Here is a 17,397-nt window from a genome sequence, read left to right on the forward strand (position 1 = left end):
CTTTTTTGACCGGCCCGAATTTAGTGAGGATGCCTTCAGTGAAAAGAAAAAGTCCTTTTCGAAAAAAAAAAACCAACGATAAAAACGATCGTGTCGAGTAACCTTAAGCGAGTATATGTTACACTGAGATATAAGTCTTGAAAGTGGCGAACATTAGCAGCTTCCATCATTCGAGTCGGTGACTTTTATCTTACTCTGTTCGTAAATCTAAGCTCATGAAGGGCAGAAATGCTGGAAACTCGGCCTTTAATAGAACCCAAGACTACAGTGACTATTCGGAAGACCGGGGAATCGCAAGAATAGGTAACGTTAATATATAGCCATCACGACTTATATAGGCACAGAGATATAAGCGCGGGAAGCTTTTAACATATCGCGACAAACAGATCGCACAAAGCAGATGTTCCCGTACTAACTATTATCGAGCAGTTATTTGCTGTCGTTCCTGCAGTACGTCCTTGTTTCTATGTTGTTCTCCTTTTGTTACCTTCTAGAGACAAGATTTTACAACAGCTTGCGTTAAGGTACCCATATTTATGGCAGTTACCCAAACATAAGCAACAGACATACTTGAAACATAAGACACAATTGAAATATATTTTAAAAATACATTTCGAGGGCATGGTGGATGCAGGAATGAGGACATGTCTGAGTGAAAAGAAAAGCCTAATAAATTGCACGGAAGAACCCATGTTTAACCTTATTTTGTACCATGTGTGCGTGTGTGTTTTTTTTCGCTTTTTTACACAAAGTATTGCCGGAAAATGTTTAATATTAATATTATTTGCATCTTTCTCAATTTTTCGGTCACGGACAAGATGGTTTTTCGTTCGCAACCAACCACGCCCATGACGACACCAGAATTTCTGCGAAATGAGATCTTTAACTCACTAGAAATGCTTTTCGCGTAGTAAGCAATAACAAGATGTCATACTTTTCACCAGTATTTTTGAAATGAGCTCTTTGACGCACTAGAAAGGCTTTCCATGTAGTAAGCAACAACCAGGCATCATACTTTGCGCCAGTATTTACCGTTTCAAATTTCGTGTAACCGTCACTATCCTTGTATCTGTAGAGCCCACTGGTTAGCTTAGTCCTCGTAAGGTCGTCCAGCCTGTAGTCGAAGGTGATGAGAAACAGGTAGTCCAGATACCTGCGTGAAGCGATGGTTTTCTGCGATGTACAAACAATGCGAAAACATACCACACAGAACAGCTTGCCCTGCCTATCTTTTGATGCGATTGCAGAAACACTTATTTGCACACACGTGTAACTCCTTCATTTCAATTTTTTCCTAAATTTACACTGGCAGTTAACATAAGTATACTTTTTACGGTGAAGTAGTTTTACTATCGCACACCATGGAGCATCGTGATTCCTCGCACTTACGCAGGAAACCACGACGTTCGGTTACATAGTTTCCTATAAAAGGAAGCAGCACAACACAGGTCTTGCAAAACGCGCATACACATCCAAAAAAAGTATCATGTCCTAAGAGTAAGTGCCCGTCAAAATGAAGCACGTTCTCCAAAAACATTGCAGCCAGTTCCATGCCTGTGAAATTGGAGTTGACAGCGGAGATGGCAAGCAAGCGCCTATAGTCTGAAACAGAGCACTAGAGTCTGCTATGTGTTTCATCTTTCAGCAATGTGCCTCCTGTGCGTGCCCCGATCGTCTAATGGTTATATCGTTGAACTGCCGACTCACAGGTCGTAGGATCGAATCCCTGCCGTTGCTGCCGTGGAGCTGGCAAGCAAGCACCTGGGCTAGACCAGAGCACCAGACTGTTCTGTGTTTCATATTTCAGCAACGTACTGCGTGTACGCGCCATGGTTGTCTAATGGCTATATTGTTGAACTGCTGACTCCCAGGTCGTGGGATTGACTCCCGGCCGCGGCTGCTGCATCTTAGTTGGAGGCAAAAACCCTCGAGGCCCTTGTGTTTAAATTTAGGTGCACGTCAAAGAGCCCCAGGTGGTCGAAATTTTTGATGTACGGCGTCTCTGATAACCATAACGTGATTTGGGGAAGTTAAACCCTCTAAGTTATTAGTAATTACGTACCGACTGACTCAAGACACAATTCTGTCGTTGAAACCAATTTTTCGTGTGTTCACTTTCCTCTTCTTGCCCGGCATGTTGTTGTTTCTGACGGTCACTGTTTTTGTATGCTAGAAAGAGCTACTTAGCCGCTGGGTCTCTTGCCCTTTAGAATGCTTCCGAAGGTTCCCGTTCATTAGGGGTCGTTTTGGTGAAAATAAAGTAAAATGAAGGCTTACCTAGACATCTTGTCACTCATAAATAAGTTGCACTTGGAGTCGCGGCACGCGGGAAGCTGAGCCGTGATGATGACCATATTGTTGACCGAATGCCGAAGTTTCTGCGCGCAAAAGAAAAAAAACGTGGACGCCATTTGATCTCTGATGGGCAACGGCCCTAAAAGCATCCACACAATAACAAAAGACACAAGGACGATACAAAAAGAGTAGGATGAGCGCTGAACTTCCAAAAAGTAAGACAGCTTCGCGCTATAAGGGAAGTGCTGGGCAAGACAGCGCTTCTTTTCTGCTCTCTTTCTATCTTGTTCTCTTTTTTTCAGTTGTTTTGGTTTTCTATATATATTTATTTCGTCTCTGCTTGTTTTTTTTTTTTCATTTCCTGCTCTCTCTTTTTTTTCTCGCTTGTTTTCTCCTTTTTTTTAATTTTCATGCGTGGTTTTGCCTTCACTCGAAGAGCAACAGGAAGAAGACTTCTGTTACGCGCGAGCGCACAGTCAATATGCTACAATTGGCTCCGCTCATATGTGATTTTGTCTGCGTTAAGAGCGCGCCATGTTCAAATCAGCCAATGGCTGATAGATGGGCATTCTACGTGTGATTTTCGATCACAGTTCGTCATTTGTCCAGGCTGTGTGAATTCCGGGTTGCGTGCTGCGCTCTAACATTTGGCTCGCGTATTCTCGGGATCCTCTACAACCAATCGGCAGCGTTTTCTGACCATGCTCAACAAATGTTGCAGGGCCTCACATTCTACAGCCCATGACAGCCAATCAGATCAGCAGTCACGATGACGTCAAGTAGCCAGAGCATGTTGCTCTGTAAATAGGCTGTAGGAGATGCGTTTGGCCGAGTCGCAGTGATCTGCACCAATCTGCAGCTATTCGCAGCGTAAAACGTTGTAATAAATTACACAGTTTACGCAAAGCTCAAAGTTGTATCTAAATTACCCTTAGAACTTGGACTATATTAGCCCAATGTGTTTGTACAAAATCACCAAAACCGTTTCAGGGTTCCTTTAAAGGGCCCTTAAACCACTCCGAGTCCAAAAATGAGAGGGTAGTTTTTTTTTTTTTTGTTCTTGCCTTCACTAATTTGCTTAGATGCACTTTCTCTTTTTGGACACTTATGTGACACGTCTACAAACGTGAGCTCTAAGCATGTTCGCGTGCAGCACCAGAACGACGCCAGCTCTAATCATTGAGCCTAGCAGGACAGACTTCAAGCTTTTCGTCTATTATTTCCACTCGCGCAACTTAAAACGCACCAAACGAAGTGAAATCACTCAATCGCGCACATCATAGTCAAGCGAGATGTGCCAGAACGACCGTGCTACTGCATGGCAGGTGTGATAGACAATTCACAACTTCTACTTCTCGTACATGGCCCACTCGTTAACTTGTGATCTCGTGACGTCACGTGAATTGACCTATGGCGTAACGAATTATGCCGAAAAGTCGAGAAATGCCAAGAGGGCATGACGTGATTGTTTTTTTTTTTTAATTTGAGAGCTCGTTTAAAAGCTTTTCAAGGTAATGCGACAGTTGAAGATGCTAATTAATATCATAATCGAAGCTCTCGCAGAACAATAGAAAGAAAACTTAACTTATGTTTGGCGCAGGAGCGCGTTCAGATTACTATGCTTTATATGGTATTGCCTGCGTTACGGCGAGCGATGTGTCCTTGCTGATAATCGCAAGTATATCACTGAAACATGCTCTCGGTCCACCTAGTATGCAAATAATTATTTGAAGACAGACTTTGTACTTTGTACTTAAACAAGGATCCGTTACCAAAAGTATACGGTCGAGCGGGCAACGTAAGTATGTTTCTTTTTCTCTTTCCGTTACGTGGCAATCTATTTCGCGAACCTTTAAAAAGGTATTTGGCATAACTACTTCGTGTTTACCATGCGGTGTTTGGGTTCTATCTAAGGTAATGAAACTGCACTTTAGCTCGCATTTTCAGCTTGATGACTGCCACTGTGTCTCGATGTGCGCAGTCGAGTGCTGAGCAATTTACTCTATATACACTATTATAGCATGCAATGTAAAGTCGGCAGAAACTCGTAGACATGGTCAGTTCAATCACTATGAATTACAGAAAAAGTTATTGTGGACATATTGTACATAACCTTTTCAAGCTCCAGAATTTCCGTGCATGCTACTTACACAACTGTCTTTCAATAGCCGTCTCTTTTTGAAATTCAGCCTATTTGAGTAAACTAGTTTCTCGTGATCATACTGTTTCCTTCCAGTATATGATTTCTGAAGATACCTGCCCGAAATTTGTTTGGGCGTAGAATGACGATCCGTCTATGTCCGCTGCTAAAGGAGGAATGGTCCCTCGCAACGTTAGGGGAACTGAATTGGTTAATGAAACACTTGAAAGTTATTTTTGTTAAATTCGAAAAGCTTCTTGACACCGCTGCGTAAAGCAAACCTACGTAGTGATGGACAGGTACTCACCTTGACGAATTTGGCAATGGTCATGATGTCCTCCTGTTTACAGGTAATGGGACCGGGTCCCTCCAGGTGAAAGTTGATGCCGTCCAGGCCAAACTTCTCCAACATAAACTTGATGTCGTCAATCAGCTTCTGGGCCTTTTTTTCGTCGCGGACGCGGTTCAACAGGCTTTGCACGTGCGCACCGGCGCCGTAGCTGACGAGGGTCCTGATCTCCTTCGCGCTCGTGTCGTGCCTTAGCCGTCCCAGTTCTCGCAAGATAGCTGCGACGTACGAGACGGAATACGAGTCGTCGCATAATCAGTAGTGAGACGTAGCATTACCCACTGGTGACGAGCGCAGCAGCAAGATTTAGGGCTAACTCCCACCCTACGACTATAGCACCGGTCGCACGACCAGTCACGAATGACGACCAAAAAGTGACTCTGTGTGATTGATGTTCGCACTTGCGTGCGACCTGTACCCATCTTCACACGGAACTTACATTTGCACTCATTGTCACTGTCTCGAAAAATAAGCTGTCATCCAGTTCCTGCCTTGTCGGTTGGTTCAGTGGTTTGTGATTTTAAAAAAAGAGGGGGCTCACTGGTTCTGTTGTGAATTCGCCTAAGACGACTGGAAGGCGAGAGCATCCTCTTTCTCTTTTCAGTCGATGCATTGATCGTATACTCCTCCACCCACCGGGAGGTTGGTGCCCCTAGCAAGGTTCTGCATTGCCTCCGGAATCGGATGCAGCTCAACTGTTTTTACATTGCCTCACTGGTCGTCCAACATTTGTCCAAGCTACGATGTCTTCTGGTGACGGCATCATGTGACGTGTGATGTCAGTGCGCGTTAAAGAACACCAAATGCTCAAAATTTCTGCAGCCCTCAACTACGGCGTCCCTGAGAATCATGTCATGGTTTTGTAACACCATATATTATTATTATAATTATTATTATTATTATTATTATTATTATTATTATTATTATTATTATTATTATTATTATTATTATTATTATTATTATTATTATTATTATTATTATTATTATTATTATTATTATTATTATTATTATTACAGTATGGTTGTAGTAGTAGTAGTAGCTTGTGACGTCACCAATTTTGGGGTCTGTGACGTCATGCTGACGTCATATAATAATGTTATCACGGGATGGCGATTTCTTGCGTTTCTCGTGCTGTGCCCAACACCACGAAATGCTGACACCGATGGTCTTTTTTTTTCGCGTTTGCTGAGCCATATAAAGCTTTCGCCTCTAGATCCAGCAGCAAGCGACTCGGTGAAAGAGGTCAATTGCGACAGTTGGTGACCGGTCACGTTGAATCTAACTTGGTCGTATGGCCTGTGCAAGTCCCCGGTGTGAACAAGCTATTAAACGTACCCATCTTGGCAAAGATCTGTCTGGCCGGTTAAAACAATATTCGGTTAAATAATACACTCGAGGCTGGACACCAAAGACGCTGTTGCTGGCGTCTTTCGGAATATCTATAAATTGCGAAACATGTCCCAACAAGTTCAAGACAACAGAGTCATTTAGCAGGCTGAGGAAGTACGTTACCTTTTTACCACCCCACTGCTTCTTTCTCGTTCATTGCGCTTTGCCGCTCCTAATTCCACTGAAAGTAGCCCAACACCACAAGTGCATTTTTCGAAACTCTCTATGGGGATTTCATGTCTCATTGATGTCCTTCAACCTACCTGTCGTTCGGGGGACGGGTTGTGAATGTAACCGGCAGTGCTTGAAGCATAACGAGCGAGAAAGGAGGTACTTCCGCAAGTTGCTAAAAGACTCGAACGGCTAGATGGCAAACGCACTTTTCTCTCCCAGGTTGCCCCTCTTGCGGTAGAGTATCTCTCCGCTCTTGTTGTCCGTTTCCACGTAGGAGTAGATGAAGTGCGTGCACTTGCTCAACGGCAGGTTCGTGAAAGAGTACTTGCGAATGCCTTTCCTCTCGAAGCCTTCGCCCTTGATGAAGCACACCACGGGAGCTTGCTGGTTTCTCCGTCTCTTGGTGCGTTCCCAGTCGTCGGCCATGTCCTTCTGCTCGGTGTTTTTCTTTTCGTCCCCCATCCACCATGGCTCACCGGCTCCACCAACTAAAACATTGTGCAAAAAAGTTTTATATCAAAATTACGCAATGCGCGCTCGTGGTGTGTTTGTAGGAGAGAGGGGAAGGGCGGGGAGCTAATTTGTAACACTGCACTGCTGATCATGATTGAGCTCGATCGGATTTGGATTTCTAAGCAGTGATTGGCCATCTTCAGCAGGTTGCTCAAATGAGCCAAGTGCGATCAAAATATTTCAGCCAAATAGGACCCTGTTAAATATTGCTGAATATTAAATACAAGAAGAGAAAGAAGTGTGGGTATGAGAGAAGAGCTCATGCCTGGTGCGTGCCGAACAAATGTTTCGCGCACATGGACGCGTTTGGTACCTGAGTAATTAAACCTTTGTTTTCGCTTCACTCTACACTCTAAGAAGTAAAGGAGGAAAAATGGTGTCAAGGTTGCTCCTTTAGAGAAGTAACTAACTTGCCACACCCATTGCATCATTTTGGGAGTAACTGCAAAAAACTAACCACGCTCTCGCGGTTACTCCTCAAAGAAGCAACAGTTAGCAAAAGAAAAATCCGGTTTTGGTTGGCTTGCCCATCCTTTGGAGGTGTGTGCTGGCATTTGATTAGATACACAATCGATGTGTAAGCATCCAATTCAGAAATAAATTTCGGGAATTTTGCAGCAAGTACACGGGATTTAAACTTGCGACCACTCAGTCAGGACACTAACCACTAACCACTTCACCACACCATGCTACGGCGCCATGTGAAAGGAAACAGGCTTGTGTAGACACTGATGGGTTGTTTGCACACGGCGGGAACATTCTTGCAGTTAATAAATAAAAAACGGGCGCATTATATACTACACAAAAATGAAAGTGCCCCTACTGCTCCGTGCGCAATTTTTTGCGTGCATTCCGTCTTTAGGGGAAAAGGTACAAATGCAGGGGATGGATGTGTCTAGACCCCTCGTTAATAAATATTTCCTGGGATCGGGTGGGGGTGAGGTTCTGGAAGATATGAGGAGGGTGACATCTTTGAGTCACTTCCGGTTAATGTACTTGACGAAGCACCGAAGGCGTACCATTTCCAAGTGAGAGCTTGGTGACAAATTAGAGTAAGGGTGGCCACCGAGCTCAGAGACGCACGCATCCCGATTTGTAAGTGGTACAAAAGGACATTCTCGAGAACCCTCATCAGCTTGTCACATTACCCATTCCGCAATCAGCAGCGGCTTGGCGCGGGTGATTTAGTGCGTGCCTATCACCCTTCCCTCTCCTCCACTCTCCCTTCAGTGACCTTAGGTCCTCCCTTTTCCTAATAAAAGAATTTATCTACCTATCTATCTTTAGGGGGAGCAAAGAGCCCTTTTCGGGGGTAACTGCGCAGATACTCTACAAAACTTTTTAGATTGTACCGGCGAAGACACCTTTAGTCTACATTTTATGGTGCCAATAATCCCGGGATTCTGCGATCCAACCGACCCGACGAAGGTACTTTGGCCGCAACAAAGATGGAGCGCATAAAAGGCAAACTGACGACTCATCGAGCTCTGCACACGCGTTTACGACACGAAGCACGGCAACTGATCGAATCCAACCAGTTCCCCTCGTTCAGTCTTTGTAGGGCGCACGACAGGCTAAAGACATGCAACGAAAGCCTGTGGGTGCTCAACTTAGAGCTGTAACCGCACCTAACCGATGACCAAGTCGCACAACGTTATGCCTCCGTAGCAGAATAGGAGGACACCGGTGCTGCTACGATGTCGTTGCTGACTCACCACATGGAGGAGCCCAAGGCGTCCACGTCCAGGATTCCCGATAGCGCAGCAACCAACATCGAGAACGAAGGTACCAACAACGAGAAGCCGTGTTCTTGGAGATCAGATGAGACACAGGCTCATGAGCACTTGTCAACCTAAACTTGAGCTCATTCGCTTCAAGGGAAGCCCAACGCAGTGGCAACCTTCCTGGGACATCATCAGGCACGCGGTTCACGAAAACTTCAGCCTATCGATTATCGAACGGTTCCACTATTTGAAGAGCCTAATGATTGGGCAGGCATCGAACGCCATCGATGGCATTCAAGCCACGGAAGAGTCGTACGAAGATGCCGTCACCCTTCTAAAAGACCGCTCTGAAACAAGATCATCGAGCAACAACGCTTGGCGAACTTGCGAATGCTTCAGCCGGTAAAGTCCTCCAGCGATCTGACTTCGTAGCACAACCTGTTGGACACCGTCAACATCAACATCAGAGGACTTAAGGCGATCGAATGCCTGAAACTCTCCTATGCCGTCATGCTTATCGAGATCTTAACAAAATCCATCCCCGGAGGAAACTTGGTTCAGTGTTTGAAGCAACAGAGCCGCCAGACGGACGTCGAGGCGCTTTGAACGACGGAGGCGGAACTTCAGGAGCTACTCGATTACGTGCGCATAGCGGTGAATGGCTCGTGAGAGAATTATTTTTGTGCACGGTGCCCAAGATCACCGATAAGGCATGCTTTACAAGGCTTAACCTATGGCGTCTACTTTGATCAGCCACGCAAAGAATGAAAAACGTACCTGCTTCTTTTTCCTTTCTACAGCACACACTACAGAGTCAAGCACAACCGACATCAGCTCGCATGAGAAGAACCGTCCAGCAAAAGCCGGCAAGTGCTTCAAGTGCACCATCGGAGAACATTGACCTAAAGATAGCCACGGTCGTGTAACTTGCTGTAAGTGCAACAAAAAGCATGCAACAGTTGTTTGCAACCCTGGATACGCTAAAAAAGCACTCAAACGAAGCAAGGGCCCCTATTTCGAATGTGAAAACAATTAAGGCACCGTCGCAACGTAAATAAAATGCAATTTTACTACAGACATTTTATGCACGATTGATAACCGAAAAGAACTCATGCTTTATCAGAGGTGTATTTCACAATGAAAGCCAACGGACATTCATTAGAGAAGACATCTCTAAGAAGCCAGGATTATCGACAGTGCGCATCATAGAAATGAATGTAATGGCATTTGCATTTGGAGCAGAGAACCGAAAGAACGACTGAACGTTGTCAAAGTGACGGTCATGACTCTATTTGGGCATTCAAAACATGGCAGCAGAGGTTCAGTGCATCTGTGAGCAACTGATTCAAATGCCAGCAAAAAACGGGTTCCTACACCAAAAGTTAGAAGAAAGGTACATCGCGGATACGGCACACATCCTTGGATTAAAAACTGGGGACGGCATATGCTTGCTCGTTGGAGCGGACCAAATGGGGAAGTTTTTGTTAAACGAGGTCTTCCTTGACGAGCAACGACAAAGCGTGGTGGCCATCAACACAAAGCTTGGTTAGAACTTCTAATGTCCTATCAAATGTGAAGGCCAGCACTTTAAGCGTGCTGCTACTGCTGCCATCTGTGTACTTCACGCGAGCTGCATTGACACAGGCATCCCTCTCTCTGTGCAACAACTCTGGTATGTCGGTATCAAGAACAGGAACGAGACAGTGCGGTCATTCAGCGAGGAAATACTGCAGAAGAAGCGATGATTTCAAGTCACACTTCCATCGAAGTCACTGAGCTCCACTCGAGTAAATATGCGAGCTGTTGCTATGCGATGGCCTCACTGTTCAGCGTGACACTTTTTCGTAGAGCCAGTGCTGAAGCAACAGCGTGATAAGAGGGTACCAAGCTGACGGACATACCGGAAAATTTTCTCTGGAGCAAGAAAGCACATGCATCGACGACAAGCGTACTGCAACAATACGAATGCGTACCGAGAACGCCGATCACACGTGCTGCGAAAAGGCCTCGGTGCTGCTTCCGAACAATTGTCTGGTCACTAATTTCTCGCTCATGCGAGCTCACCGAACACTGCTTGGTGGTGTTGGTGTAACGTTAGCCAAGATTCGTGCTAGGTTGTGCGCGATGAGAGCCAGCCGAGCTGTGAAACGTAAGTAAAAACTATCTGGTGTGGGCTCAGTTTCGAACAATGGTGGCAAGTCTATCAGTCCTGTCCGGATAATTATGTCGTAATTATTGACGTTTGGTAACGACAGATGGGGATTTTGCAGGGTTGTACAAGGCTATTGTGGGGTGAAGAGATAAAGTGTAGTGACTTACTTTATTTGTTCAAATAACGCCATAGCTTCTACAAAGACCTTAAAAAGCATTGAATATCGACCAATCACTATGAAACAACAAGGCCATCAACGATAGCATGATGATTAAGATTACGTAAATGCACAGCCGAAGAGCTTTCTGGGGGGTGGTTTTCAAAAACTGCTGCAGTGAAGTTTTAACGGGTCATATTGGACTCTTCATCTCGAGCCGTGGAGTGTGTTGAATAATATTGAATAGTTAAGACAAGAAAGAAGAGAAAGAAGTGCGGGCATGAGAGTGCCTAGTGTGTGTCGAACGAGCGCATGCCGGACATGAACGCGTTTGTTATTTTTCCGAGTGATTTAATCTTTTGTTTTGCCCTACTCTACAGGAGAAGACACCTTTCTTCTACAGGCCATCAAATGTGCCCGTGTAACACCGGTAATAGATATTACAGCTTCTATTATCTACCTACTTGAGGTGGAACACTTACCTCCTCCACCCCCTTCGTTTTTGACGTGTTTTGGTCTCTTTCCGTCACCACCGTCGGGATGCTTTACGCCGCCATCGTTGGGACGCTTTCCGTCTCCACCATCGTTGGGACGCTTTACGCCACCACTGTGTGGGTCCCACTCATCACTGTAGTCGTGCTGGCCACCTTTGATGCCATCTTTGACGCCATCCTTGCTGCCGCCTTTCACTCCACCGCCAGCTTCGGCTGCACCAGCGTAAAAGAGAACGACAGCAGCCACAACGAGCAAGAAGCCGAGCACCGAATACGATGTCATGGCTCCCTGAAGGGAAGACAAGAAACAGACAGAAACGTTACGTTACGTGTGTGAGTGTATTTTTCGAATATGCTTGTTTTCTGCACAAGTCGTAGTGTTCCCCTTTCTCAAATTAAACTGCGCGGATCGTTCCCCCCGAACATTTTTTTTATTTCGCATGTGTGTGTATACACGCACGAAAACGCACATGCGTAACGTGCGTGTATTATGTCCGTGCATGCGTAGCATGTGCATATACCTTCTTCAAATATCAACTACTGCCAACACTAAAAGGCAAGTGTTTGGAGGCGCACGACCTTATTTATTAGAAATTTAATAACATGGATAGGTGTACGAAGAGATAAGAGCACTCCTAATGACACAGGCATAACTCCATTCTGTAGTCAATTAAATGACTTGTTTATGTAGCTTCTGCCGCGAAAACGGAACTAATTAGAACACATGCGATCGGGAGCACGATTCGCAGCATAGTCAGGGGGCGGAAAATTCATATACCTCCCATGTTTTCGCCCTTCGCAGGGGCACCACCGCTTTTAACACTATCGGTTTCCGGGCATCTTATTAGAAATAAATCATGAACAGAATTTTTTTTTTTCATGGCGCTACTGGTGATGTCCCGAAATAGAGATTGGACGAAAAATTGAGAGTAGGAGGGTTGCCACGGAAGCCCTCCTTTCCAACTTCGCATGCAAGTGGAATGCACTCGGGCCTTCTTTCAGGCCCACTGGCCGCTTTGGCAATGCGGCCATTCGTAAACTTTTGTCGTAATCTTCTTCTTCATAATTTTGTTTGTGTTTTCTGAAGAGGCAAAGCTTACGCTGACTGATTTCTCAGTAAGACGACCCTCGAGCGGCACAAGTAAAATGAACTTTTACTTCAGGTTTTGTACAAAACAAAAACCACATACACGTAGCGTGAAAGCAGCCTTAACTTACAACTGACATATAGACTTAATGAGCAAACATTTAATCATGAATATTTTAACCAATGCCAAACTTCTCCACAATCGGGAATAGGACACGTCCCATTTGACTCGATCACGCTTGGTATGACTACGCACATGGTTTTCTTACAAAACTTGAGTACCAAATGAGACTGAAGTTCAGAGAGACGGAGAGGCTTGAAGTGATCAGAAGTTTTTGGAGAAAGAGTCACTGGAAATAGTGTTTCAGCAAGTTGGCTTGTCTTCGTCAGGCCAACAGCGTTGCTCTAACGATAAAAAGTTCGCATGTCAAAACGTTGGATTCATCTACGTTATCTGTAATAATTTTTAGAAGCATTTTGTCCATCACGTGTACTTGAGTGAAACTATTAGTACTAAAGGCTTACAAATTTTCAAACCACGGCAACGAGAATTTCATGAGCAGGAAGTAGCCTATAATTGCGTTACTATACTTACTTGACGCCAAAACTGAAAGGAACTAACACCACGTAGCCGAGCCAGCTCGAATTCGATCCTTTCAACAAACGCATTTTACCGTCGAGAGCTTGGCTGCCGTCTTCACCGATGATTGAAGCGACAGTGCGTTTCTTTCAATCCAGCCAGCCTTGCAGAGAACTGGGTCATGTACTCATGCAAAACCAATACCTGCTCAAATAATGGGTCCGAACTCTTGGGCTCACCCGTTTCTTTAAGAAAATGCTGAAGAACCTTCGCGGAACACATGAAGGAGGAAATGTTGTAGGCCCGGGTGATCAGATTTGGGTACAAGTTAAATTACCCCAGGTGGTCTAAATTTCTGGAGCCGTCCTTTACTACGGCGTCTCTCATAATCATATGATAGTTTTGGGACGTTCAACCCCATGTATCGATCATTGAACCTTCGCGGAATAAGTAATCCGCGGGTTAGTACACCGCAGAGACACGGAAAACGTGTGTTGCCTGATTAAGCCATCTTCGACGAATGCGTGGTTGACTTGTTCGGCGTATGCTCACTGCGGCTTGCGTTCTCTGCACAAAACAACTTGCTGTCTTTTATCTTTCCTGTAGTTTAGAGGCCAACCGAGCGAGAAAACTGGGCGTCATTCAAATTCTAATATCGCTGTGCGAGGGGCGAGAAGGATAGGAGGCAAACGCTATGAACTCCAGTCAATCATTTTTTTGCGCTTCGCCTGATTTACATTTCACAAAACAAAGAATAAGAAAATGCTTATAAACAACTGATTGATCGATTTGTGGGGTTTAGCGTCCTAAAACCACCGCATGATTATGAGAGACGCCGTAGTGGAGGGCTCCGGAAATTTCGACCACCTGGGGTTCTTAACCGTGCACCCAAATCTGAGCACACGGGCCTACAACATTTCCGCTTCCATCAGAAATGCAGCCACTGCAGCCGGGATTCGATCCCGCGACTTCCGGGTCAGTTGCCGAGTACCTTAGCCACTACCGCGGCGGGGTGAGGCTTATAAACAAGAGAGAAGTTCTTCACAAGTGTATCGACTTTCTTTGTGGAAACTTGGGAGAGCCAATAAATGCGAACATTCACGTCAACCTCACTCTGTTCAACCGGATCTTGGGATGTCCGGCAACCAGGGCCTGGCATAATTACCTCGAAAACTGTTAAGGCGTTAAGCAGTGTAGCACCGCAGCGCAAAAGTGCTAACACCTTTTGGAGAGGCTCACTATACGCATGAGCAGCTGCTTACTTCAACCTCGCACTCGCAAGACATGTTCTTCAATTTGAAGTGAATCTAACGTGGTTCGCCGAAGATTCTCATTATTTGCGCTCACAGCGCAACTATTTCCGTTGTTTAGAGAAATCTCTTGTTCTGATGAGAGTACCGCGGTCCGCGCCGAACAGCTTTTCGCCTTCGACGAAGCAGTGCGACCCGACGCCACAATCGAGAAACATCAGCACAGTGCCAAGCGAAAGTGCTGCGTTTGGCTCATTGTGCTAGTCATCTTTGTTTTTTGACCAGTGTTGCCGGCAGACGGAGCGTATTCTGAATTTGCGAATAGTTAGGTAATCCGTGTTTTCTGAACTGAAAAAAGCCCTGTAAACAGTCGCCAGTAAAATTTTTGACCATTCGGAATTATCCCGATAAAGTCCGATTTTAAGTGGGCATTTTTAACATTTTAGGCTCAGTATCACCAATAGAACGGAGCGCATGTCGATTAGTGGCAGCAACCTCGTAAATTACAAGAAGCTTTAAGGTTGTAGTACAAACAAACGTAGGTGTTTTGTATTTACCTGTTCGTGCTCTTGTTTATATAAATCAGGAGTTTCAAACCTTCCAGACTCAAAAATAGCCTCAATTTTTAGCATACTTTTCTGTTTAGATATGGTTTAACCTAAGTTTTTGAAGTATTGAGAATGGTAATAAAACAAAAGCTTCATTTTGATCAAGAAGATGAGGAAGGCTGTGTTAAAAAGCCGACAAGCGACGGGAGTTTCTCCAGCCATCCCAAAATACCATTTGGGGAATTTTCAGCAGTGCATGTCAACGGCCTTACCAGCAGGGTGAATAAATGTCGTGTGAAAAAAAAAAAGATGAAACACTGTCTAAACTGGGTTATCAGCAGTAGTTCAACGCATTTCCGTTCAAAATAGGTTCGTAAGAACACATTACGACTACTTATAATGTAAAAGGAAACACCAAATTTCCTCCGAAAAATGAACACCGAAAAGCACCCTCAAAATTTGAAGAAAAAATGCACGGAAAACATGGAGCTCTGCTTCAAGGATATCACAGACGCGCGAAACCAAGGTCGATATATTCTATGTGGATTTCAAAGATTAATATGTGAAAAAAAATGAGAGACCGGTAAACGTTTAAGTTGAGCGTAAAAGCAATCGTGGAAACCTTGATTGAAATATCCGCGCGGGCGCACGCACGCACGCACGCACGCACGCGCACACACCTTGCCAATCTCTGTAGCATTCTTTCGTTTCTCGGTGGAGACCTACACTGAGCAGCAAGTAAAGCTTAAGTGCACTGGTGGTCCGACTCTTACATTTATCCGTATATACCACTAATTTTTTATCACGGCTGACGCTGCTTTTTTTCTTTCACAACCGAAGACGACGTCGTCGATGCTGACGCTAACGCGGACGACACCGAAATTCCTGCGAGACAAGCTGTTTAATGTAATCGCCTTAATAGGGAGTTTTAGAATATCGCACCGCGAGCCCTTGCGGTGTGGTCGCTGCCACTGCGCGAGCGTCGTAACGCAAGCCGGCGTTCGCGTTCGTGGACCGCACGCAGAAAATGCGAAATTGCGTGCGGCGATCACGGCCCGCATGTGACCCGCAAGTGCTGGTTTCGAGGCTACGGTGTCACTTCGACCGTGCGTTGCGGTTTGCAGCAGGGCAAACGCTATTCTAAATCTCATATGGCGCCCACTATGCCTGCAACGCCCGCAGCGCTTGCAAACGGTATTCTAAAGCTCCCTAATAATCCCAGGTTCACCGCAACGGTGATGCCAAGAATGCGATAACGACCAATTCGAATGTCACGCGAAGTATGGCCAACGGTCAACTTTTGGGGATTCGATATCGTGTAGCTCTACAAAACACTGGTTTTAGCAAACCTATACGGCAGCTCCAGAAAACGAGGTCGTTTTTGTGCTGCGTCTCAACGCGCCAATGAGAGCGCAACTCACATACGATCCCCGTTTGCTGACCTCAGTCGACATATTACCAGCGCCAGTTAACACGAAACCGCCACCGAGCACAGTGTACCTTGATTGGATTGGATTGGATAAACTTTTATTTGGTCCTCCAAAACACAGATCACTGTGTTGCGGGCAGCTCCCACATGGGGACTGAGATGCCAAGCTCCTCAGCCGCCTCGCGGGCTTGGTGGACAGCCCAGAGCTGATCTGCCAAGGACGAGCTGCGGATTGCCGCCTCCCATCTGGCAGAGGTGATGTTCGATAAATGAGCGAATTTGGTGCACTGCCAGAGCATGTGTTCTGATGAAGCTATTTCCCCACAGTGTGGACAAAGATTACTTGGGTATAGGTCAGGGTACATGATGTGTAACATTTTCAAAGTAGGGTACATCCGCGTTTGCAAAAGCCTTAATGTAAGTGCTTGGGGCCGGGTTAGATTTTTGTGAGGTGGAGGGAAAATCCTTCTAGACAGGTAGAAATGTTTAGTGAGCTCGTTATATGTTGTAAGAATTTCCCCGTTATCCCCTTCACCGGTAGAACGCATCCCCGGGGAGGCGCAGTTGGAGAGTTCTCGCGTCGCCTCGTGTGCTGCTTCGTTGAGATTGGGAAGGGAATCGTTGATTTGTCCAAGGTGAGCTGGGAACCAACTCAGAAGATGATGTGTTATGTTCTTGCCTTGCAGTGTTTTCAGCGTTTGTTCACAGACCGTCCCCTTGGCGAACGCCCGTAGTGCTGCCATGGAATCACTGTAGACGACTTCAATGTTATCCATCTTGAGTGCTAAGACGATGGCCACTTGTTCCGCAATGATTGGGTCTTTCGTCCTGACCGTCGCTGAGTTGACGACATGGCCAGCCCCGTCGACTACCACTGCCACAAACGCTTTCCCATTGGCGTAGGAAGCCGCGTCAACAAATACGACCCCTCGTTCCTCGTTTGAGACTTGACGAAGTATAGTCCTGGCCCTCGCTACTCTTCTTCCGACGTTGTGCTCTGGATGCATGTTTCTCGGTATAGGAGATACCGTGATAGTCTCCCTGATGTTGTCAGGGATATCATTGTAATTGCGTCTGATTGCTATTGGGTGTTGGCCCAGCTCCTGCAGGATCATT

At 45.6% G+C, this 17,397-nt stretch overlaps 1 protein-coding gene across 1 annotated transcript in view; it reads right to left on the reverse strand.

Moving 5' to 3' along the window:
- Positions 1 to 17,397, reverse strand: part of LOC142766948 (putative chitinase 10) — an 83,541-nt gene that overhangs the window by 52,359 nt on the left and 13,785 nt on the right. Inside the window, exons 2-6 of the mRNA XM_075868150.1 lie at positions 11,376 to 11,676; positions 6,554 to 6,835; positions 4,743 to 5,002; positions 2,278 to 2,378; positions 1,033 to 1,153 (exon numbers count right to left, since the gene is read on the reverse strand). Of these exons, the coding sequence (XP_075724265.1) occupies positions 1,033 to 1,153; positions 2,278 to 2,378; positions 4,743 to 5,002; positions 6,554 to 6,835; positions 11,376 to 11,670 (1,059 nt within the window). The 5' untranslated portion in view covers positions 11,671 to 11,676. The remainder of the gene's footprint in view (positions 1 to 1,032; positions 1,154 to 2,277; positions 2,379 to 4,742; positions 5,003 to 6,553; positions 6,836 to 11,375; positions 11,677 to 17,397) is intronic.

This window comes from Rhipicephalus microplus, chromosome 1 (assembly GCF_043290135.1).
Source record: "Rhipicephalus microplus isolate Deutch F79 chromosome 1, USDA_Rmic, whole genome shotgun sequence".
Lineage (NCBI taxonomy): Eukaryota > Metazoa > Arthropoda > Arachnida > Ixodida > Ixodidae > Rhipicephalus > Rhipicephalus microplus.